This window comes from Clinocottus analis, unplaced genomic scaffold (genome assembly GCF_023055335.1).
Source record: "Clinocottus analis isolate CAN_PGR_092001 unplaced genomic scaffold, fCliAna1.0.p SCAF_24, whole genome shotgun sequence".
Lineage (NCBI taxonomy): Eukaryota > Metazoa > Chordata > Actinopteri > Perciformes > Cottidae > Clinocottus > Clinocottus analis.
The window spans coordinates 8,411,365-8,436,730 of NW_027175976.1; the positions used below are offsets into that span (position 1 = coordinate 8,411,365).

Sequence of the window (25,366 nt, forward strand, 5' to 3'; positions counted from 1 at the left end):
TGTAGTTAAAGTTACAGCAGGATATAGTGTCGAATTCCTTTATTTCAGTTATTAGATTGAAAATAGATAGAAGATTAATCCCTTCTTTAAGTCAACCGTTCTCTTGATTCTCTCTTTGGCATTTTATACACTTTTAAATCCATTGATGCACCAAGACAACTATGATTTAGACATGGGTAAATATAATTTTAAAAAGCTGCAGAAATCCTTCAGATATTGTCATAATACTGAATTATTTGGGGTTCACCCCCGGTGCTCGGAGTCATAAATATTTACTGAACGCCTCCACACACACACAGCACTTCATATCCCACCTGCTATCACCCTCGTCATTCTGCTTCTCCTCAGCATAATCCATTCGTGGTGGGGAACCCTGAAAGGATTATTGTGTGTGCACGGAGAACCCTATTTGCATATCGTCTCGTCATATTTTCATGATCCAGCTCCTGCACCTCGGGACAGTTTACATCATTTGTTTTTATCACGACCGCTCTCCTCCCGTGTTTCGCCGTCCTGACATTTAATCTTATGGCGCTCGTTTCTTTTTTCTAGTCTGCCCACTTTTATTTGCACTCATCACTCAAAAGATTTTCCGCATCTATTTCCCTCTTTTATCCCCAGTGATGAACGCATGCAGTAATTGATGGAGGCTCGTTTTATTGCACTCGTTTCCTCCCGTCCCCCGGAGACATTTTGTCACCCGGCCGCTGCTTTAGGGACACTAAAGTTTTCGGTCTAACCTTTTGTTTTTACCTCACTGGTCTCCCAGTTTCATTAAACTGTCCACTAAAAACTTTGAAATCACCAAAGCAAAATGTGTGTGCTGATGCTTGGTATGCTCTGGTGTTGTTTTTTTTATAGATCTACACATGAATGCAACACATAAGTGGAAAGAAGAGCTGTTTTTTTTTTTGTCCTCAGACATGGTGAATAACAGACTGAGGCAACAGCACTTTGGCACTTCGGCGCCGTGTAAACACGCCAACCTCCAAATTGTGAAGCGCGACCCTCGTGCTTCAGAAATATCTGTTTTTCTTTCTGCTCCATCCCGGCGGCTATTTCTCTTACGCAACGTGGACGCGCTCACCTCGGCTGAACCGAGTTTTTATTCACCAGCGTCTGAGCCGAAGAGTGACACAGACGGAGATGACTTTACCAACAAAGTGATGCCACATCTCTGAGTAAACAGAGAATAGGACTATATTTTATCAGGGAAATCAAATATACCGATTCTGATAGTTGGATTTATGAATTTCTCTCCTCTCCAGACATCCATGTGCTTTCAGTTTTGTTGAGTGAGCACTAGTTTACCCTGTAGGCCTTCATGATGTCCACCGGGTCCACAGCCGTCGGCTCCACGCCGCCCTGATTCTGCAGCAGCGACCGCACCGTCTCTTCCATCCTGCACACAAAAAACACATCACACAATTCAGTCCACATTTCATTTTGAAGGACCAGTTGGTTTTTTTACGTTAAGTACAACAAAAGCCGGATTATCCAAAAATAACCGGGGCATTGTTCCTTGTGAGACGTCGCTGCTGAGCCAGCAGTTTCCAGGCAGCAAAATGTGCCTTGTTTTGTTTTTTAATCACACCTGCAGAACAGCCAGCACCAACCCGCCCGAGGACAAGCGGCTTCCATCAGGTTAAAGCGTCTGAAATGATCACCAGCTGCTTCGGAGGGAAGGCGCCGCGATAAACATTGAAAAACGGGGTCTATACTCAAGCTGTTTTACAATTTGATTCCGTGTTTGTTGTTTGAAATGGATCATTGCATCCTTCAATTTTGATTTTCCATAAGCATGCGCACACAAACACACACACACAATAAAAAGAGAATGGGACTGAATCAGTGCCAGAGACACAAGATGGATGATGGTGTTTTATTTTAGGGATGAATCCTAACTTCTGCTCGGTGTGAGATTGAGTGCAAAATGTGCAAACACGGTACTTACTGACTTATTGTTTGTGATGGTGTAGGCGTGCGTCTGTTGATGGCTTGAATTAAGTGCAATCACTGCAGCAAACACCGAGCGAGCGACCTTGGCCATCGAGTCTTGGTCCGCTCAGAACAATCCGAGCTTCTATTTTGTGCCGCTAAACACTGCAAGCTGCATGCAAAACAGCTGGCAAACAAGTGCTGGTGAAAAAAAAAAATGCCTCTGCCTATTTTCCATCTGAATAAGAGCCACGTACCATCTTCATGCCCTCCAGCTGCAGGCTGAGCTTTAACCCTACATGCATTTACTTCATGATTCTGTAAAAAAAAAAAGAAGAGAGCACCACAGACGACTAGATGAGCTGAGATGACCTCGGACCCAACTGGGAGGATGTCACCGTAAAGGAGCCGATAAAAGTGATTCCTGTCATTGTTAAGAAGGAGAGTCTTGACAAAAGGAAGGCTTTGAGGGAGTCAGTTGGGAATCATCACTTCTTTTTCTTCTTTCACTGGTTTGATTCACAAAGAAATTACACAAGACAAGAGGACCAGGACTCGAAAAAAACAGATTTGAACTCTCAATGGGGATAAAAAGTGTTTTAGAGGAGGAAAGATGTATTTAAATGGACGTTAATGGTTGAAAATGGACACTTTTAGAGTGGGATTCATTGAAATCAGATTCAAGAACAGTCTCCTCATTTTCTCTCCATCCCAAACTCATGACTTCTTATTATCAAGCCGTAAAGTCCACATTTACACGCATTCGTACAAAGAAAGAGAATGCCAGTATTCAACAGTTTGCATGGATCAGGACAGTTTGAACTATTAAACTGAGATGAATCGTAAAATAAATAGTTCCTTATTTTGGGAAATATTACTTTTTTTTTGTCCACGTTTTGATGACAGTTAGATGAGAAAATGACCACCCTTATTTTTGCCAGCAGCCTGTTAGCTTAGATTAGCATAAAGACTGTAAACGGAGGGAAAAAGCTAGCCTAGCTTTGTCCAAATGTTACAAAATCTGCCTCCCTGCAGCGCTAAAGCTCATAGTTTAGACTTTATTTTAATGTTTTGTTCCCTGTAACCTACAAACTGAAATGCAATTGTATTGAATTGCTCTCATGGTGCATGAACTTGTGAACACCTTTATTTTGAAGTATTATACATTTTTTCTAATGTGTGCTGGAATGTTCAGACTTAAGCAAACACTGCTGGTTTACCACACAGTATTTAGCGATTTAAATCACTTGAGCATAGCATGCTTATGTTGCATCCTTTGCTTATGTAACGACCTCCAAGTGCGGCCCTGCTCGGCCCTGCTCGGCCCTGCTCGGCCCTGCTCGGCCCTGCTCGGCCCTGCTCGGCCCTGCTCGGCCCTGCGTGGCTGCGGCGACAGCGGGTGAGAGCGAGCGCGGGCAGGACGCCGCTAGCTGCACCATCTGTCCGGGCTGAGCCATAAAGCCGGCTGTAATCAGGCCACTAGCTGCTGACTGAACACTCCGCGGAGCCGGTGGCAGATTGCTCCAGTTCCTGCTTTAAATGCTGGCCTTAATCAGCACAAACCTATAGAGCAAAGAGGACGTGACTCAGGCGGCTTTAAAGTCCGGAGACGCCGACCCCGGGGTCAAGGACTCGCTGACGGGCATGAGCAGCATGGCGAGCAGGGGTAGCTGGGGATTCTCGGCAGGTGACCGCCGACAGATATAGCCCCTGGTGCATTATAATGCCATTCAGGTCACAGAGGTGAGCATCTGTTTTTCTGAAGGATAAACCCCCGGCGATCTTGCAAAAAAAAACTCACTCCGGTTTGAAAGGAATTTACAGAGTCCTGTAAGATATTTGCTATTTTCTTTACCGCGCAATAAAAAGGATTTTTAACCCATTCCTCAAATTCCTTCAGCCTTGAAGGGCGGGTCCGTCTGCATTCTTTTCCTTGACTCAAGCAGTGAAGCTTACGACAGTGAGCTCATCAAACACCAGGAATAACAAGCACAGCAGATATATATTGCACAGACATTGTTGCTCATTGTTTGGAAAAGTGATATTTGCTCTCCGTTTTCTTTTCTGCTCCACTAAAAATCCATAACGAGCCGCCGTGCAGGACGAATATGTAAATGTGGGACTTTTCAAATTAAACCTGAAATAAGGGAAATATCACGAGGCGAGGCAACAGATGGAGTCAAAATGATTCTCATGCGGCATGAACGGCAACATGTGCCAAATGAGCCAGAGAGGCAAATGTAATATTAAGTGAACGAAATCAGGGTTTGCTGACAAAACTCCCCGGTGTGACCTCTGTGACCTTCGCATGACAAAGTGACAGGATGGTAAGAAGCACTTTGATGCCGGCTTCCTCGTGCTGGAGCTGGAGGGGGAGGACGGGGTTGTTTTGAGGCGTCCGTGGCACTCTGACACACCTGAAAGGAACCCTTTGTGGTTCTAAACAAGCCCCACGGAGCTGCAGGCCTCTCCGTGCCGCTTGCATTTCAAAGCACAGATGTGCAGGACAGACTTTGGCACTTTTGACGGCGGAGGGAGAGCACTGAAGGACTTTGAAGATCAGCACGCTGAAGGGACTAGAGATGCTTAATGTGGACAGAAAGGGGTCCATTTGAGAAGATGCTTTATATTCTGGGTGAAAAACAACAACAATTCATCCCCTCCACATATCAAGTGTCTAGCTCGAGGTGAACCTGCAGGATTCTGCATGAATTACCGGTTATCATCTCATTTTCTTTGGCAACTCATGCAGAGCAACAACACAAACAACAACTCGTTGGACAATTACCTCCCAGTAATCACCATGTGATGGTGCACTGATTACTAATACCAGCTAACAGTCTTTGCTATCAAAGCAATAATTATTTATTAGCATGTATACAGGAGAGCTGATTATAAAGTTATAAAGCATAAAAAAAGTACATTTAAGTAATTAAATCTCAGCAGTAAATGCTTCGAAGAACAGAAAGGGACAAGCGTCCAGCAAAACATCGCGTAAAATAAACAGTGTAATTTGTCAGTACTGTAAATTCAGCCTCCTAAAACCTATTTATATGTGAGAGAGAGTCTGCTAAGCGCCCATGATGGATGGATTATAACTCTCAGATGACAGAGCATTACTTTACATAAAAAACACAGTCCTGCTCAGAGTGATAGTGTGATTAATCTCAAAAGTGCTTGCCGAGGACCTATTGAAAACATCATTCAGGGAAGGAAGGAAGGAAGGAAGGAAGGACGAATGAGTGTGTGTGTGTGTGTGTGTGTGTGTGTGTGTGTGTGTGTGTGTGTTTGTGTGTTTTGAGGGCACGTGTGTGGAGGCAAAAGCAAATTCTGACTTCCTCTGACCCCGGCGCTGCACAAGCTGAATTTCAAGCGTGGCGTTCGTCAGCAGTCCAGGAAATACAATTAAGGGTCCAATCAATTCCCAGCCTGCAGGCCCGAAGATCTTTACTCCAAACTCTCTCCCCACACACACACACACACACACACACACACACACACATACACACAGACACACACACGCGCGTCGACAGCTCTGAGGTGAACAAAGTGATGCATCATCAGAGCACACAGGGACAATTAGAGGTGAAATGCTGTGTGTCGTCTGGCGCCGACTGGTTGACAAAGCAGCGGTTAACGCACGACAAGCTCCCTCTCTTCTTCTTCTTCTTCTTCTTCTTCTTCTTCTTCTTCTTCTTCCTCCTTTCTTTCTTTACGGCTCAGCTGTCAGAAGTCACAGTGACACCGAGACTTCAAACGAAGGAGCGCTTCATTTCCAAACTGTTTCTACTCAGTGAAACTGCAGCGGCTCCGACGACGCATTCCGTCACAGCCCCGAAAAAAAGAGAAGAAAAAAAAAATAAAAAAAAGATTAAAGGACTCCAGACATCCCTCAAAAGCCAGAGAAAACTTACCCCATCTTGAATTTCTCCCTCCCGTGTTTTGCACGGCCGTTTCTCCGGAAAAAAGCCAGGAACAGCGAGCGGACGTCTCTGAGCTCCATGTGGATCGCCGTGTGCATGTGACCTCCACGCTGCTGCTGAATCGTGTGTCTCTGGGCTGAAATGGGCCACGCAGTCGTCATGTAAGCCTGAGTGCTCTCCGCTCAACGGGCCGGCAGCGTGGGCCGTCCCGCGGCCCGGGACGGCAGATCTCCCGTTCTCTGCTCGCCGCGTCGTTATCCGACACGCGGCTCTCCGTGCACAGACAGCGACCTGGCAGCCGAAGACTTTCCCATGTGTCCCGCGTTAAGCCCTCGTCCTAAAAGGAGGAGGGCCCCCCCGCTGGGAGCCGAGCACGTCGGTAGTCTGGGATCAGACGGAAATCAGTGGATGAACTCGCAGGGATGAAGCAGGACTAAGGACAGGGATCCCCCTGTTTTGTCGGCCACTGTGTGTGTGTGTGTGTGTGTGTGTGTGTGTGGTACTTCATTGGTGATTAAGAGGCTAAAAGAATCTACTTTTTCCGTGCAAGAAGGGCTGCATGGAAGGTGCACGATCAGAGATCTGTGCGCGCCGTCTCAGATTTACAGGTTGGATATTTGGGCTGCTAGCATGCCCCGCCGCAGGATATTAGCTAGCTTGACCACATTCAGAATTCAAAACGAAAGCCTGTTGTTGCTTTTCTCGCAGGAAACTTAGAAGCGAGACTAGACGCTCGAGATGAAGAGGACAGAAAACGCAAAGTTGTCTCATTACGAAGATGGGAGTGGAACCTCCGAACATCTCACGCTAATGAACGCGAGACGCTAAACGGCGGAGAGCGCCGGAGATCCGCGGCGAGACGCTGCAGCTCGTCTCTGCTCGCACTCTCACTTTATCAGCGCTGTCAGCGGCTCAGGTCGGCCGAGACCCTCTAATCAGATTTGACCGGGGAACAATTGGAAAATCCTTAAGCTGCTGAGATGATAGGGAGAACAATCACCTGGTTGTGCGGCTGAATCGAGGCCATCGAGGGGCCATCGAGGGGCCATCGAGGGGCCATCGGGGGCCACGGTGTGACCGCCGCATCGACGGCACGCAATCGCCTTATCAGACCTGCGAAACTGTCCGTTATGCCACAAGAATATCCATTCTTCCTCTCGGACTCCTTTTCATCAAATCACTTATGTACGCCCACTGAATGATTGCCTAGCTTAACCCGACGCTAAGCCACTCTTATCCTCTTAGAGCTGTTTTGCAGAAAACACGCGAGGAGACCCCTTTTTCAGAGACGTGACCCAAATGAAGAGAGAGAGCGAAATTCCCCTGGAACTAAACGAGACACTTTGGGCGAACGGGTTGGTCCAGTTTACGGCCTTGAGGACAGGTCAGAGCTGTAAACGTCCTGCACATCAGTCATGCACGTTACAGCCGGGTAGCATTACAAAGGTTTTTCGCCTCCTCGCGAGCGCCGACTCCCGTCCGCGACCTTTGACCTCAGCAACAAGACACACATGCCACGGCGCGAGAGATCAAGAGGCCAGAGCATTTAGTATTCCCCCAAAGTCATATTTCACTCCAATATTTGTGGACCGACTGCTGTGAAAAATAACTTTCGTGGGCGTGTTTTCTCTTCTGCACGAGATGCCAATTTAACGTCTTATTGATTCACATAAATAACAGTTTAATGAGCTCTTTCATCCTGTATTTAGCTTCTAAATGCAAATAATAAAACAATTCATTAAACGGTCTCCGACTGGGCGTAATCGAGGGCAAGTCAGCGAGGAGGCTGAATTAAAAGAGACATATGGAGCGAAGCAGATTTAGGTTATTCCTCTTTCATCCCTCCAGCGGTCCCGCTACATTTGGAAGGACTTAGAGCGTATTCATGATGGCCGTCCCACATGTTAAGCAACGAGGGGGCCGTCGGCCCTCGGGAGCATCCCTCTGGATGGAGCCTTGTCTCTGGATGGGTTGCGGCCATGTGTGTCCCACATGTGAGACGGAGACGGGAGACCTCGGTCACACCGACAGCATGGGGTCCATTACTTACGGCAGGCGCCGGAGAAGATGGAGCGGAGGATGCACATAAAACACAACGTCAACTTCCACGCAGGCTATTTTCATGAATATTATAATCTTTGAAGTGAGAAATCACAGGGGCAGGTGGGAGAGCTCAGGCGTATTTGCTGTTAAAATGAGCTTTGTGTTGCTCATATGATGCACGTATATATAGAGTGACTTCCACAGAGCATTCTAGCATGTGTGTCAACCAGAGCAGCTGCCCGACACCCAAATCTATACCGCGACCACGAGGCACAAAGTTTGGCTTCGGGCCACAGGGAACAGGCGAGCTATCACGATGCCGTGACGGATGCCCTACTTCCACAAAAGCTTGTGATCTGACCTCTTTCGGCTCGCCTGCAAACATCATCACCGTCGCGTTTAATCCGAGGCGGAAGCTCGTCGTGTGGAGTGCGCGAGTGTTTGTGATCGTCTGGCATGGTTACAAGCAAGTAACAGGTCGCCCTTTGACCCACAAACACAGCGCGGCACTTAGGAATGGGACGGACTTTGTTCGTTTTTTTTTGAGAGGGGGAAAAAAAGAAAAAGATTGGTACCAAAGCTCTTTTGAGAGCGGGTGATTTAGTGCAAGCGATAGAGTAGAACATCTCAAATTAAGTTCAAAAACTCGCTCAAATTTGGATGTTAAAGAGAGGGTCGCTGAAATGGACCAATAAATACTTTAAATATGCTCCCAGAAATAGTCCAGACACCTATTATCTATTTAACAGCCCTCGTCCCCATTGGGCCGGAGTAAGGAAGTAACTTCAAAAGGCTGACCCCCCCCCCCCTCCCTCCACCACCCCTCCATCCTGTTAATGACCCCAGATGTGTCGTCCCCGAACAGGGGCCCCGATTCATCCGGCTGGATCCTGCAGTCGCCAAAAGCGTGCAGGGAGGAGGGCGGGGGGGGGTTGTGGTGCATTTTCAAATGCTCCAAATGAAAACGCTCGGGCCGGGGGGCGTGGCTGAGACGTTGAGATGATTAGAAGAGAGGCCATTGATCTGCAAACAGAGTGCAATCACTCCGCTCGCTCTCGGAGAGTATTTGCCGGTCCAGCTGTGCAGTCCGGAGTGGTGCGGCGGGTAATGAGAGTAGCACATGAATGCATCTCTCAAACACACACGCACACACACACACACACACACACACACACAAACAAACACACACACGCATAGTTCAGAAACTTTACTCTGCGGACCGTGGAGGGAACTCAACCTGAGCGTGACTGTCCAAACAACGTGGACAGACTTTGAAAAGCGCTGCAATTCTTGCCTGTTTACATCATCGGCCTCCGACACACACACACACACACACACACACACACACACACACACACACACACACACACACACACACACACACACGTTGCATCCACACATGTTTTCACACACTGAGTAATGTGCAGAAGGAATACGCTGCCGAGCTGTAAATCTGCAGGCACCAGTCATCGTCTGCTGTTGTTGTTAGTCTAGCCGTAAGTCTCCCAGCATCCTGCCACCAAGAGGGCCCTTCAAGACGCCCGTGACTCACAGTCGAATGGACCGAGTCGGCCCTAAAAAAGCCCCAGTTTTGCTGATGTGCTCTGGGTGACTGCGATCCGACCCGCCGAGTCAAGAGGAATTCTGAACTGTCTGAAGCAAAGTGGTTTACCTCTGCACGCCTCATGGAGAACAACAACCACAAATATCTCAGAGAACCCAGACGTCAAGATCTCCAAACTGGGCTCCCGTGTTGGGTGCGTGAGCGGACTCGTGAGCAGCGGCCGACAAAAGGCCTGTCGCTTCTCCCATTTCTTCTCGAGGAAGAGTCTAATCTCCGCGGCAGCCGGAGGAGTGACGGCAGTGAAGTCTCTAAGAGGATCAGGACGCCGGCTGAACCCAAACAACTCTCCCGACTTCCCTTAACGGAGAAGATGAAACCGCTGTTTCCGCTCGTTACCTGACGACCGCCTGCCTCATCTTCAGGCCCCGCAGGGCCTCGAGCGGCCCCCACGTGCCCGTCTGCTCGCCGGTCATCCTGTCCGGGAGACGTGGACGCCGGAGCCTCCTCGCTGGGTGGACGTCCAAAATGCACTCGGGTGGATTCTACTTCAAGACGACAGAGTTGTCCGAGCGGCTCGCGGTCGCGCCCCTCCGCCCTTCCATCTCCTCTCCGTCCGGCCCCGGCTCCTAAAATGACTTGCCCATATGGGAGTAGTGGGACGTCCAGGGTGGGCTGAGTTGAGGGCTGGAGTCTCCCACTAATCCGTTGGGAGTTTAATGACGGCAGACCCTGCGAGTGGTGGTGAAGCCCTGGGGGGTTGACCCAAGTCAGGAGGGGCCGGGCATGTGACCCACACCAGGCTCACAGCCCAACTGGTTGGGGGGAGGGCGTGTTGGATAGGAGCATGTGTGTGTGTGTGTGTGTGTGTGTGTGTGTGTGTACACCTATGTCTGGAGCTAAACGGCCGGTCACTTGAGGAATGCAGCCTTTTTCGGATCTCAGCCGTGAAAACACACGCAAATTGAGCTCTTGAGCGGATGAAAGTGGGAAAAAAAGAAAGAAAGAAAAGCCAGTCGTTCCAGTTCCCTGCCTTACATTCAACCCCTGCCCAAAAATAAATACAAAAAAAAGTGGAAGTGTTACAGGGACGCGCTGAGGCAAACACACACACACACACACACACACACACACACAAAGGCCGTAAGAAGCTGAGATTCCCCGGAGGTCGTCTGGCTCCAGGACTGTCTGATCTTTTCATTTTTTTGTTGTTGGATTTTGTTTGTTCGTGTGTGCGACTCCAAGCAGCTCATTACCTTTCGTCTCATATCATCACAGAACACCTCCGTCTCCCGGAACAAGCGACACAAAAAAAGAAAGTGCGCAGCTTTTTGCCGATGGTTTTTTTTTTTTTTTTTTCAGGGAATCCATTTACCGCTCTCATCTGCATAGCGTTTGATATCTTAGCTCCGACACGCGGCCGGCTTTCATCATTCAAATTGCTTTCGCCTGATTCCACTTCCATCCCCATCATTCAAAGCACAACCTCAATTAATTAACAATACAAATCAATTGTTGCCTGAGGTCAAAGGATTCCAGTCCGTTTAAAAGATTGGGTGTCCACTTACCATGATTTGCGGCGCGTTATCTCAAAAAGACGCTTTGATTAACTGAGACTTCTTATTCCCCTAATGTGCAACAGATACACACCTAAAAGAGGCGGGATGTGTGACCAGAAGCCAATAACTGGCAGCGGATGCAAGTGGGGCAAAGGTTCACAGGAAGCCCGAGTTATCTTTTTTCTTCTTCTTTGTTTTCCCCCTCGCTTGTAAGTCTCTAATTAAAGTGACCTCACTGATGTCCCATCTGCCGCCACGGCGGAGAGCCACCGGTTATTGGCTGCAGCGATGGTGTGCTAATCCACAGCAGGGCCAGGTACGCATGCACGCACACACACACACACACACACACACACACACACACACGGTACACTTGTTTGTTCGCATTCAGATGAGCACTAAACAAAAGATTAAGACTTGTATGCAGACTGAAATCCTGTTAGCGAGTGTGTGCGGCGCTGCAGGGAGATATCGGTGAGCGGCTGAACTTAGCGTCCCCCCCCCCCCCCTCCTCCTCCCTCCGGACTCCCAAAAACACCCACGGAAATTACAGCAATTCAGCACGATGACAACAGGGCGACGCGACTGGAGCGGCTGAGCGAGGTGGCGAGGTGGGGAGTTTGAGGCCGACCCCCCCCACCCCCCCCACCCGCCTGCGATAAGCGCTTCTTTTTTTTCTTTCGGGGCTGTAATGGAATCTTTGTCTGTAATGCAGAGCCGCAGTCTCGCAGGCAGCCGCCCCAGCGTCCAATGAGAACGATCCATCCGGGCGACCCCTGCCACGGCGAGCACATTCATCTGTCTCCATGGGGACCTGTGCAGGACCCAATCAGGGATAAGCTTTATACATTTCCCACCTAATAGAAGTACGACGCGTGCTCTCGCTGCAAGACACGGACTCTCATATTGCCGCTTCCCTATCTGCTAATTCTGCAGTACAGCACATCCGGCCCCTTTAAAGACGTGGAGACGTGCACACAACATTGGTTTTCTGACGATTTATTTAGCTCCGACTGAACAGGAAGTCATGGAAATCGTAACCTGTAGACCATAATTTGTATGAACCTCTACTGGTGTACGAAACGAAGAGAAATTGTGTTAAACGCCCGAAAAAAAGCTGCAGCGAAAGGAATCTTAAGTCCTGAGGTTGAAGCTGCAAACTGTAAAAATGGGCTGGAAAAAAGAGGATGTGAGGACGTAAGTGTGAAACACCACCGAGTTCACTTCAGAGGCATCAATGGAATATTTAAAAACGTGTTATAAATCTTTGCAACGGCTCTTAAGTATTTGATTCTTCCCCCGGCGGGGCCGCTGCTCTCATCCGCACTCCGGCACTGGGACCATTAAAATGTACAGGATTTCCTCCGCCAACTTAATGAGAAGATAAGCAGTTAATGTGAAATCCTCTGGACTCCTTTTCTCGCCCAAGTAAAAGCACTGAATGCCTATCGCCTAATTAAGGCATCAACCGGGCTCCGGCTCCTGATTCGCCGCTCCGTCACACCTCAGCGGCCGCGAGACGGAGGGGCGGCTCGCGCATTAGAGGTCACCGAAGTTATGACGGCGGCATTGTTTGAGCGCTTCACGCTTTGGGGAGTTCTCCCCCTTTGAGGGGAGCGCAGTGCATCACGCCGTCGACAAGGTGAAGGGACTTAAGAGGAAGAGGAGCTCAGACGCAACGGCGAGAGCGAAGAAAGGAGGAAAAAGGGGAAGGGCGATGGTGACGGCAGCCATTTTGTTTCTGAGGGCGGTGGCAGGAAACTGCTGCTATCGGAAAAGGGATGGAAAGTTATGTGTTACATTTATGTGTTTTTGACTTTATTTACTAGCTGGAAGATGAGAGATGACAGACAGGATATGTGGGCGGAGGGAGAGGCGGGGAATGCTACGACGTAGCTCGTGGCTTATAACGTCCGTCATCGTGACTCACCCCGCGGCCCGAAAAGCAACGTTTGATTCTAATTATCGAAGTTGTTTAAAATCCCTGTACATGTGCAGTACTCGCAGATGATCGAGTCTGCTGCCGCCGATGATTTTGATTGATAGGCGTCAGGGTTTTCGTCTCTTTCACCTGGAGAATTGCTGCTGCAGTGAAACCATCTGCGCCCGTCCCAGCTCGGACTCCTCCGTCACTTCCCGGAGACGCTTCTCGCTCTCCAGTCGCAGGCGTCGCTCTTCCTCTAGCTCGTGGATCAGCTTTTCTCGCTGTGGAAACAAAACAAAACAAAAAGAAGAAGAAGAAGAAAGTGTCAGTGGCGCTTAGCCAGAAAGGAATGTTTCAACATCACAATCATCAAAAATAATGAATAAATCTCTGATAAAAAAAGTCCTGAAACACCCTTCTTTTGTCTCACATACCACGCAGGTTGCTCTGGTTCTCCGTCGCGCTTCATGAGGTGAGAGTAAATAAAAGGAGGAGGGCACGGTGACATTTCCGCAGCCGGACCGGCATCACCTCCATAGTTTGTTGTTACTTTGAAACGCTCTTAATGAAGCGCCCCTCTCCTCTGTTGCTGTGACACAAAGTTCACAATAAATGTCAAACGACATCAGCTTCAATCTTTCCCCGCGCTCTCACGTCCCATTTAATGTCAGTGCATGTGCTTGTACATTACCCGTTATTACCGTCACATAACTATTGATGGCTGTAACTACGGCGCTCTTAAGTGCTGTTAAGTCTTTTGGATGTTTTTGGTCATCCTCAGGAGGAACTTCCGAAAGTCTGAAAGCTCTCTTTTCCCTTTTTTTTTTTTAATTGGACACGTCTCCGTCGGCCACCTGCTCCCAAACGAGAGGAACATCCTCGCCTCAAACCGACTTCAAAGACTCTGTCGGGGGCAACATTTGGCATGGGGAGTCTTTTTTGCGGAGGAACTTTGAGGCCGAGGGTTTCAGTCTCCGGCTGCTGACTATTTATTACAAAGCAATGGCTTCCATTTGTTATGGGCTGAAGACTCAAGCGGTGAACCATCTGTCACCGTCTTGTCAGGAATATCAGCAGAAAATATCAGATTGTAACAGAACTGGAAATTGGTTTGAGGTGAAAGAGAGCAGCCGGATTGCTGAATGAGAGATTTGGACTAAGAGCAGACGTCTTTCATGACGCCGTCGCTCTCTGGCTGTGAATGTAGCAGCGGATTATCCTGTCAGTCCCCGGTAAAAGATTATATATGTTTATCTGACTTGGAAGGTGAGATCAGAGACTGCTCCGAAAGTTTGTCCGCAGTGTAAACCGAGTCTGGCACGTTTTTCTTCAGCCGTGTCATTAGTCAGCTGCTGTTTCACACTAAAGCATTCTGGGGACATCTAGTGGCGGGAAAGGGAAGAGCGACACGACACATCCTTATGATGTTTGCATTTTTGCTCGATTTAAAAGGGACACCGTCAAATTAAAACTACAGAGAAAAATACCAAAAACAGCTGGAAACTCTGTAAATCACCTTTTTTTTTTTACTTCATGGAACGCAACCACTAAACAAATCATATTTCATTCAAATATATCGCTCCTTGGCAGGAATTGTGTCACAAAGGCAGATTGTAACGGGGCGAATCGGTCCAGGAGAGAGAATATTAAACCCAAGTCACCATTAAAACCAGTTCTGGTCCTCAATGCGGCTGTAAATCCTCGGCTGCTATGCGAAGCGGCTCTCGACACAACAGGGAGGCGCTGCCTGTCAGGAGTAATGGCCGCCGTAAATCCAGACGTACGGAGGCGTAAAGCAGTGCATCCCCCTGCCAAGAGCCGGACCTATATATCTGGCCCAAAACCAACCTCTTTCTGGCTCTTCTTCACCTTCTCTTTATGAAAAAAAATGGGCCGAGAGATGAAAGAAAGGCAACTCGTAAAGGAAGACAGCGTTATGCGAGCGCATTAGGAATATTTACCGCAGGCCTTGAGGCTGGAAATATGTTTTTAATGAGACAAAGTGCTAATTACAGCAGAAACCTGCAGCATCCAGTAGTTTAGCTGGTTTTCCTCTCAATGCAAACACGTAATAATGTGTATTATTGTCCAGCCAGTTGGCGTCAAAGCCCGGTCGCGTTAGTCCTGCTTCTTGGTCTCACTGAGGCCCCGGCACAAAGCGCCGACAACTATGTGTCTGCTGACGGAGTCTTGCCAACTAACTCTATAACAAGACTGGATTTATGGTCCACGTTGCAGTAAAAAGCCCTCGATTGCTTTAGTTCAATATATAATTTCAGCCGTTTAACAAGGCCTCAGCCATTAAATCAAGCATTACCATATCTTTACGTGGCCAGAAAGCCCGAGCGATACATTACAACTCTTCCCAGTCGAAATGTTTATTGTCTACGCACCAACTTCATGGCTTTTTCTTCCTGTGGTAAAGAACATGCTAATTGAAAGCATATTCTTTGAGCAGGGCCGTACAAAGAGAGGCAACACGCCCTGGGAAGATATCTCCAAAGTCAACACGGAGCCGGGGTGCGATGAACACATGCTCGGCAACTTTCTGTGAGAACGTTTACTTTAGTTAATCCAGAGATTGAGGACATAATCCTCTCACTTGACTGTCTGTTCAGGAGGAGCACCGCCCTGTTTCTCCTGCAGAGGGCAGCGTTTCACCGTCAAACTGGCAGCGCTAACAAAGCCACTCCAACCAACAATGCACCGCTTGTGAGGGGGGAGAAGAAGAAGAAGGGGAAAAAAAGCAATATCAAATGGAATAGACCAAGTAATCTATAAAAATGTCCGGGGTAGGATTTTATACCGCTCCACTGAGTCATATATCTGAAACAAGCCCAGATTGGGCGTTTGGGGATTATATTTGACCTCTGTCGCAAGCGAGGCTGCTTTCATTTCCTGCTGTCATGACAAAAATGTGTCCATCCGACAGACTTCAAGCTAGAGGTTGAATGGACTTGCTATTGATGTCAAGACACCGCATGCATTGAAATAAAAAGGCGAAACATAAAAAAGCGTGTTTTATCGTATTCTGCGTCCTTTCTCTCACTTCCATATCGCCGTGTGTCTGCGATTGCATTAGTTGCAGCGAGGGCCCAGAATAACCCTCGCCTCTGTAATTGGACTGCATTAGATGGTAATAGTATTCACCGAGCTGAATTACAAGACTCGAACCCCCCTGATACCCTCCAAGATCCACAGAGGACTCTAAATTAATTAGAGGCCTTCTCCTTGTTGCCGTCTCCCATAAAAAAAGAGCTGCAGTTATCAGCTTAAGTGCATGTACAGTATTGCGCGGCCATTCTGTCTGTTGTCCATCTGCAACTGTACAGTGTCCATGCAGGTTTTTTTGGGGGGGGGGTGCGGTTCAGGGGGGCTCAATAATCTCTTCATTACCCAGAATCCTCCCCGCCCCCTGCCGTCGGAGCTCTTTGCCTAATCAAAGCGGAGCTCTGGCTCGCTGCTAAAGCAAACATCAGGGACACAATGCGCCGCGCAGGTTCTTCATTCATAAATAAAACATGCCGCTCGGCTGTTTGTGTTTGCATACGTGTGTGTGTGTTTGTGTGTGTGTGTGTGTGTGTGCTCGTCAGCAATTCAAATGAAAGTGTAACATGAGGTGGATTCGACGCCAGGTCAGATACGATGAAGACAAAAAAAAACCCTGTGAGGAGATTTAAAATAAAAAAGGGCCTTTGGATGAACCGGCATTCGGAGTATTCACAGGATGCGGTGTCAGCTACGGTCGACCGGAACATTAGTTTTCCCCGAGATGACTTAGAAACCAAAGCGAGTGTTTTATTCACTAGAAGTCCGCGTCCCCCAGGGCTCCATCAATTCAATTATCACGGAGAGCCACTACACCAGAGTGTACCTCTTCTCTCTTAGACCGCCGCGGGCACTATAGCAAATAAAACACACCCCGGGAATATGCTAAATCATACGAGGGGCCCATTTATCATTGCCAAGGAAGCCCCCCCCCGCCCCTCCGTCCCCTCCACCCGACCCACGCACTCAGAGTCACTCAGTCACAGGCTCTGCAGAGCGGACGGTGTGGAGATGCGATTTGGGCCCGGTTGTCAGCGCTCGTCAGCCGGTGAATGAAGACAAGGGGCTGGGGGGGGTTTGGTTTGGGGACCCCACCTCGGCCGTCGCCGCTGTCCGCGGCTGATAAGGGCCAATCTGCAGAGAGACAGCACCTGAGTCCCCCAGACCTCCACGCTGTCACACACCCTGCAAACAGCTGTCAGAAACACTCGGCGAGGATCCCCCGAGCGCCGGATCTCCAGGAGGACCGCAGTCTTTTAAAAGCTCCATGGAAACCTTTCTTTATCTGCGGGACAAAAGATCCTCAAGGTGCTTTTTATGGTAGTTTAAACCCTAATAAATCAATGTCAAACAAACCAGGATATGGTCTAATTACCACAAACTAATTATGCCAAGTGATAGCCACACTCTTACAGCGTTCTCTTATTGAAAGAGGGCGTTCAGGCTGAAAACAAGTGTGTGTTCCTTGATGAGATGGTACAAACTATGCCACATGAATTTTGCAAACTGCAGCACATCAGAAATCTGCATTCAGCTGATCGCCATCTCGGCCCCGGGGCCCTATTTTAGCATACTGTGCCACCCGCTCCCACTTTATATTCAGAAACGCAGCAGCTCCATTCTTATCTTTTGCGTCTACATGAAGCACTCTGGAGAAATACGGACTTAGGAGCCACACAATTAGGATAAGTTCAAGCAGAAAAACATTTGGGAGCCAATCAAACGCCGCAATCAACCCCAAACGTCCCGGGAAATCACCGTGAGTGGATCTACTGTGCGAGACTCGTATCTGTTTAAGCTCAGATATCAGAGGGCGTCCGCGCCCCAAAAAAAATAAAAACCCCAAAGAAAAATAAAGCCTCTCAAAGCGAGATTCTCACGTTGTTTAGACAGCCGTTTCCAGCGCTCGTAATCGAGCGGTTTTTTTTTTAAAACGCAGAGCCAAACACCGCCGCCTTTACGAGGCCGCTTGTGCACTTCTGTTTTCCTCCCCGACAGGAAACCCGGCATCCTGCTCCCTGACGGACTTGGACTGCACTTCAGAGTGGCATCAGACGGAGAGCGGGCCCTGCCCTGGACCACGCCTCAGGGCTCGAGGGGGGGGGGAGGAATTCCACGGGAAAGAAACCTACAGCAGCGACGAGGCCGTGAATGAGCAGTCTCACGCCGCACAGACAGGGCCGGCTTGTTGGAGAGAAACCCAGAGGCCCGCCTCGCAGCATAAACCCTGACCTGTGCTCCAATCACACACCTCACAACGGGGGGGGAAGTCCACTGTTTGTCTTGTACGCAATTTTAAAGATGTCGCCAAAAGCACCACGTCCTCTCGTGGAGTTCGAGAAACAAGCGGGCGGTCTGGCAGCCGCTGCAGCGTATCACTCATGACCAATAACAAGATGCGTCTTGTGTGGGCCGCGGTCGTGGCGGAACACTCTGCCGAACCGCGACAAAAAAAAACGCTGTGCTTTCCGCACGCGGCGGGAAAAAAAACGGAGGGCCTACAGCTGGAGCGCCGCGCGCGATCACGGGGACGGCCTTTGAGACGCGACGCAGTCGTAACGGGGTTCGCCGGAGACGGAAGCGACCGGCGACGGGCGCCCGAGTCTCTGATCGCGTTACACAGAAGACACTAATGGATGTAGAGAGGAAACACCGAGGCAGGGAACAGAGGGACGTCAGATACCGAGCCACTTCAAAAGTCCGCGGATGTGTTTTAATCCGTCTCTCTCTCCGGGTTCGCCCCTTGGCGAGGCGAAGGATGGAGGGGGAGGGGGGTTGTGGGTAAAAAGCGAGTGGGCATAGAAGTTGTGGGTGTGGGGGTTCTGTGGCTGCTGATCAGTTCCCACTGCACACCGCCAGCACTTTGACAATTATCTCCTTGATGCAGCGCTCTCTCTTTTCCCCTTTCTGTGGAGGAGCCGTGCCCGAGCGCCGGAGCCTCCCAGGAATGCCAGAGAGAGAGAGAGAGAGAGAGAGAGAGAGAGAGAGAGAGAGCGAGAGAGAGCGAGAGCGAGAGAGTGCAAGAGGGACTCCAACGGGGATAATCCCAATTTCAAATGGAGCTTAGTGATATCCCCCTCCTCCCTTTCTTCCTTCCATCCACACCCCTCATCTCACCCTCCTCCTGTCTGGCACAGATAACTCATCCCTGTCTCTCTTAGCGCGTGCATGTGCAGACAACGGTCCACACACACACACACACACACCGCTAAAGTAATAATTAGCATGTCAGCCGCTACTCGCGTTAGCGTCAGTCTTGGCGAATGATACGTTTCTCTCACGTCGATAAAGGTAAAGTGTTGACTCGGCGAGGGTGTGGACACCAACTGAGTTCTATTACGTACACGCCGAAGAGAAGGAAACAGCCAAATGCTAACGCTACGAGCTAAAGGTGAAAAGAGGTTGCTGAGAAGACGTTTCTGGGGGCCTTGTGGTCCATCTTTTCTTCTCACAGGTGTGACGAGTGAGCGTAACGGATCAGTTTAGTCCCGTCTGTTCCCACAATCCATCACACTGGATGGGCAACTCCCACGTGACCACGGCGGGATTCATCGGAGGATGAACGCATTCCTTTCATCTGCAGCGAATCTAGCCGCCGTGGAAATCAATACTGCACCTTCTTGTTCCACACACACACACACACACACACACATTACAGCGATGACAGGACTGGAGGAGTCACCAAAAGGTCAGGGAGGCGGGGGGGAAAGGAGGGCCGCCACTTGACTTCTTTCCCCTGAATTAGCCCGTTGTGTTTCATGTTTACGTTCATGGACTGATGCGTAATGTACATTTTCCACACGAAGAAACGTTCGCGCGGTCGATTCTACGCCGCCGCGTAACGCGTCTTGAGAGCTCAGGGCTCCGTGACGCCGGGGGAGTCTCGAGCCCTCGAGCGCTCTGGAGTATCCGACCCTGTGATCTGACCTCCTGACCGTCGAAGGAGCTGAGAAAACAAGCGCTCCTCCTTCAGGGGGAACAATGGAGACTCCTCAGAAAGCACAGACTGAGGCCCTGGTGCGCTGTTGCTTCGGGCCCGCTGCCATAAAGGGAGTCGGAGGCGTCGACAGGGTGCAGGGGAACAGCTGGGCCGGCGGTCGGAGGCTGCAATCAGCTGAGCTCCATCTCTCACTCTGTGACCTCCCCGCCGCGCAGCGAGCACCCGAGACGAAGACAAAGAGATCTAGAAGCTGAATGTGAACATGAACCAAACGCTGCTGCACGAAATGTGACAATGTTCAAGAGCGAGGAAGTGTTGAGACACCAGATTGTGTGTGTGTGTGTCTGCGTGTTTGTGCGTTCGTGTTCATGTGTGTCTGTGTATATTAGTGTGTGTGTGTGTGTTATTGTTTGTTTCTGTCTGTTTACGTGTGTGTGTGTCTGTGAGTATTTGTGTATGTGTATAAGTGTATTTGTTTGTGTGTGAGTGTTGATACACTCACACACAAAACACAAACAAATACACTTATATGTATGTGCATGTGTGTGTGTGTGTGTGTGTGTGTGTGTGTGTAGGTGTGCATGTGTGTGTGTATAGGTGTGCATGTGTGTGAGTGAGTGTGTATAGGTGCGTGCGTGTGTGTGTGTGTGTGTCTATAGGTGTGTGTGTGTATGTATAGGTGTGCATGTGTGTGTGTGTGTATGTATAGGTGTGTGTGTGTGTGTATAGGTGTGCATGTGTGTGAGTGTGTATAGGTGCGTGCGTGTGTGTGTGTGTGTGTGTGGGTGTGTATAGGTGTGTGTGTGTGTGTATGTGTATAGGTGTGTGTGTGTGTGTGTGTGTGTGTGTGTGTGTGTGTGTGTGTGTGTGTGTGTGTGTGTGTATGTATAGGTGTGTGTATAGGTGTGTGTGTGTGTGTGTGAGAGCATTCTTTCACACAGGTCCTCGTACCATTGTTCCTTCGCTCTTGCTCCGTGCGACTTCCCTCTGCAGGCGAGCCACGGCCAGCTTTTCCCTGAAGGAGGAGAAGGAACAGAGAGAAGAAGAGTGAGTCATCGGGGGATTAAAGTTTGGTGACACACGGGCGAGATTAAGAGAGATACTTTGGATATTTCACTGGCACTCTGGCATTGTTGTGTATTTCCCCTTTCTGCTCCCAAAAAGGTCATTCTAGTCCAGGGGAAAAAGCTTCATCTTTGTCTGTCTTCTGCCTAACAGGAGGATCCTCACAAGCCTGCCAGAAAATCATCTGATACATACACACACACACACACACACACACACACAGACACGCACACACACGCACGCGGGGGGAGACGGGGTCGTCCGCTCACCACGCAAAACAGAGAGCTTGCAGTTCTGTCCGGCCGAAAATAGCTCAGAGGAAACAAAAAGCAGGGCATCCTCGCGCCAGACCTTACACGCTGACACACACACACTCATAACAGACTCACACACACTCACACACACACATGTGAACCAGGCCAAACAAAGAAATTGACTGTGCACGTCCAATCCGTTTCCCACGTGAGGCATTCCAGACTTTAATGGGGTAAATCTTGGCACACTAGCGCGGATAATAAAGAGCCCTGTTTCGCGGCCCCCTCCCGAGGCGTCACAACTAAAAACACAAGCGAGACGCTGCTGCAGGACAAACCAGCGCGCATCGGACAGTCAGACATGAGGCTGTTTGTTGAAAGCTTTTCCTTCTGCGGGTGTCTGATGCGCATAGAGGAGCAAAACGCCTCCTCTGGCAGAGTTACACGTACTCGGATCTTTACAATCAGCCAAAACATCATTATTTCTAATGTCAAGTGTCGCATTAGTATTCATTAAGATGTAAATATACCCTGCTCTAAATGTCAACACTGTTTGGACACAAGGTGGCACATGATGTCCGCCAATTAACCCGCTTACATGCACCGCATTAGGTATGCTGATCATGCATGCATTCATTAGACAATATTTAAGACGAGACCCACAAAAAAGGTTGTGTTGTCGCTCGCAACAATGAGGTACAAATATAAAAAAATACATAAAAATCCACTATGAAACACATTCAAAGTGAATAAAAGCATGTCAAAATGACATTAAAGTCTACAGTGTTCCAGAGGAAAACTAGGATGAACGTTTTTTGTTCCAGATTTCTGCGCTCACTCACTCATACATCACACACACACACACACACACACACACACACACACACACACAGAGCCAGCTAACATGGGACCACGGGTAGACGAGAGGAGTGTCAGCAGCAGACAGACACAAGTAATCACAGTCACCTGCACATTGTTCACATTTCTCTCTACTCCCAAAGCCCCTCGTCGACCTCCCCCCCAGCCCTCGAAATAACTCACGACTCGCATCTCCCCGTCTCCTCTGACAGGACGTCATTGTTTCTGAGCGGCTTACCTGTCTCAGAGACAAAGGAAACAGGTGATTTAGAGGCAGCCGGGGCGCTTCGGTCGACGGGTGAATCCACCGTGTGGCCTGGAGAGAGCGAGCTGGAAGCTCTGATGGGACCGGACGGAGCCCGGCACGCCGGTTGCGAAACAAACCGGTGCGGTGGTGACAAATCCGTGAGGAAGTCAAGCGAGGCAAGGGGTGTGTGTTTGGGCGTGTGTGTGTGTGTGTGAGAGTCTAACATTTGGGCTCATGTGAGGAGTTTGTGTGTTTGTGCATTCATAAATGTGGGTGTGGGAACGTGCATTCAATAAAGTCAAGGTGTTGTTTATGCGTGTGTGTGTGTGACCACTCGTAAATATGTCAGTCTGTATATGTGTGTGTGTGTGTGTGAAAGTGTATGACGGCATGCTCCACACCTGAGATTGACTAATACGCTCATGTTCCAGTTACACCATGTGTTTCTACCGATTACGACACAGCGCAGGTTTTGAAGTGTTGCTCTACCTGGAGTAGAGAAATGGGTGATGTGTGTGTGTGTGTGTGTGTGTGTGTGTGTGTGTGTGTGTGTGTGTGTGTGTGTGTGTGTGTGTGTGTGTGTGTGTGTGTGTGTGTGAGGGGGGGTGTGTGTCTCTGGATTGTCTCACTGCAGATATTGTTTTGCTTAACAGGACCGGCCTGGCATTCCTCCAGTCTGTGTTATGGCTGAGCGTCAGCCCTGCAAGGGGTTAAGTTTCAGGCCACTTATGCGCAGGCATGTTCCAGGAGCAGCGGAGCGTCAGCCGACCGAGCCCGGGGGGAAAAATCATCGCCGAATATAGAGCAATTTGACAAATATAATTATAGTAACTGGCACAAGTGGTAGTCAAAACAGTATTACAGTGCGAGATGCTCACCAGAGACAGTTGGCACCGACGTGGATGTATGCGATATTCGAAAAATCAAGCGCAGACTTTAAGTACCAGCCCTGTTCTGGCAAAAAAATTAACCTGTAAAGTCACAAAATGGTGAGAGATTTGTTTTTCTTTCGCCGGCGGACTCTTCTGACTCCTGAAGCCTTCCTGGTCGGCCTCATTTCTGAAACCCCGTCACACCGCAAGTGCAGAAGCTCCTGAATATTTTAAGTCCCAGCATGCCCCAATCAGACAATGTTTTGCCATAAAATAAGTATTTTTTACATTTTTTAACCAAACCAAACAGTTTTCTGACTGAAACACTTTCCTAACAGGCCAATGCTTTGGTGTATTGTGATTTTTTAAATTTAATTATGATTCTTTTGGTCCTAATCTTTCCAAAAATGTTCCTTATTAGTATGTGGGCTGTTGTTAACGCACTGAAGTATACAGTTTAAAAAGAAACTCAGTTATCGCTCGAGGAGGTATTTTTAAGGAATCTGGCTCATATCAGAAGGTTTTAATGTTTACAGCGATATATTCTGCTTTGTGTTATTAATTTGCGTCAAGATGTCCAATGTTGTCATGGTGTCTGAGGGAAACAAATCATAATTCACAGGATAGTTCTGGTGTCAGTGTATCCATTACAGTAAAACTTTAATGCGATCGGATACATTATCGTCAACAAAGTCCGTCAATGCTGATGTCTAAACGTCTAATTCCATTTTTCCAAAAGTCATTTTTTTCCAACACAAACATCTTCTACGCTTCATCTCACCAGCATTTTGAATTTCGACCCCCGAGTAATTATCTCCATTTTTAATGGTAAAGTAATTAGTACAATCTGGCAACATGACATCACTCTAATAAAGTCTGGGCGAGAGACACGAGCAGTTCGTCGGCTCGGGCCAGCAGTTTTTCCACATTACAACGACTTTATGTGGGACGTAAAGTCATAAATATGCAACCAGTAACGTCTGTAATAATCGCAAAGCTCCAGCTGAGCCTCTAGTTGTGCTCTATATGCTGCATGCACACTTGAATGTGACTAAAAGAGAATTATTTCAGGCCACAGGCCATGCCTTCATGCTGTACATCCGAGCGTGTGATGAAAGCACAAGCTGACAGTTGGCCGTGTATACATTCCTCCCCCCCCCCCCCCCCCTCCTCCTCCTCCTCTGCTGTTTTTTCTTCCTTTCGAAGCCTTTCGCTTATTAAAACTCGGCCAAGTGAGTTCCAGTGTCGACGTGGACCTCCAGCGGTTCCCAGTGACCTGGAATCACCTGATAGCACCGGAGGCCTCACCCCCGCCGAGCCTTCAGTGGAGCAAGCCAAACCAGCTGACAGGCAACGCATCGCCCCTCCCCTCTGGTGCACACGCACACACATGTTCTCTGGGGTTTCTGCTTCTATGCATCATAAGGAAACACATACGATTACACCTGGAATGTATGGTCAAAACGTACTCATTGAAGGTTTAAAAAGAGGCTACAAGTGATGGTTTCTTCCTCCCCTGCTTGCATGCAAACACAGGTTTCCCTTCCCATATTTTTTTTACTTGACGCCATCTGCTGTCCACCCACACACACCTTCAAATCCTTTCAAATGCAAATCCGGCAGCATCAAAAGCTCGACGTCCCTTCCTCTGAAACGAGACAGACAGCGCAGAGTGATCGTGACACCCGTGTTTCCTCCACGCGCTCTCCTCGCTCCAGACACTCTGGAAAGCTCGCGCTTCCTCCCTCAGTTAGCTTGGGAGCGTTGTGGCGGCGGCGGCGTGCGAAGACACGATCTGTCAGGGCCGAGGGAGGATCAATCACAACGACAGCATTCGCCGAACCTGAGCCGACACGTTGGACTCCCCATGCGCTTTGAACTGCATTGTGGGAGGCAGACGCTTTAGCTGTGTTTTCATCACTGTTATCACGGCCCCTGCATACAGGTGGTTTAATCCATTGTACATTGTTTGCTGTTAAGCACATAATGAAAGAGAGAAGGAAAAAAAAGAGCTGTCTCTTGGTTTCCTATTTCCCTCCAGTGCTTTACACCGTCTCATTATCAAGTGTGGTTAATCTTCCGTCTGTGTGTGTTAACAGAATTTGTCACCTTCCTAAAATAACGGATCAAGTCA

The 25,366-nt window shown here is 48.9% G+C and overlaps 1 protein-coding gene across 2 annotated transcripts in view; it reads right to left on the bottom strand.

Annotated features, from left to right (window-relative positions):
* The window catches only part of LOC137794209 (nck-associated protein 5-like), a 92,491-nt gene that overhangs the window by 32,817 nt on the left and 34,308 nt on the right, over positions 1-25,366 (bottom strand). For both annotated transcript variants that reach the window (XM_068590897.1, XM_068590898.1), the window contains exons 3-5: positions 20,888-20,951; positions 13,096-13,229; positions 1,312-1,402 (exon numbers count right to left, since the gene is read on the bottom strand). In XM_068590897.1, the coding sequence (XP_068446998.1) occupies positions 1,312-1,402; positions 13,096-13,229; positions 20,888-20,951 (289 nt within the window). The remainder of the gene's footprint in view (positions 1-1,311; positions 1,403-13,095; positions 13,230-20,887; positions 20,952-25,366) is intronic.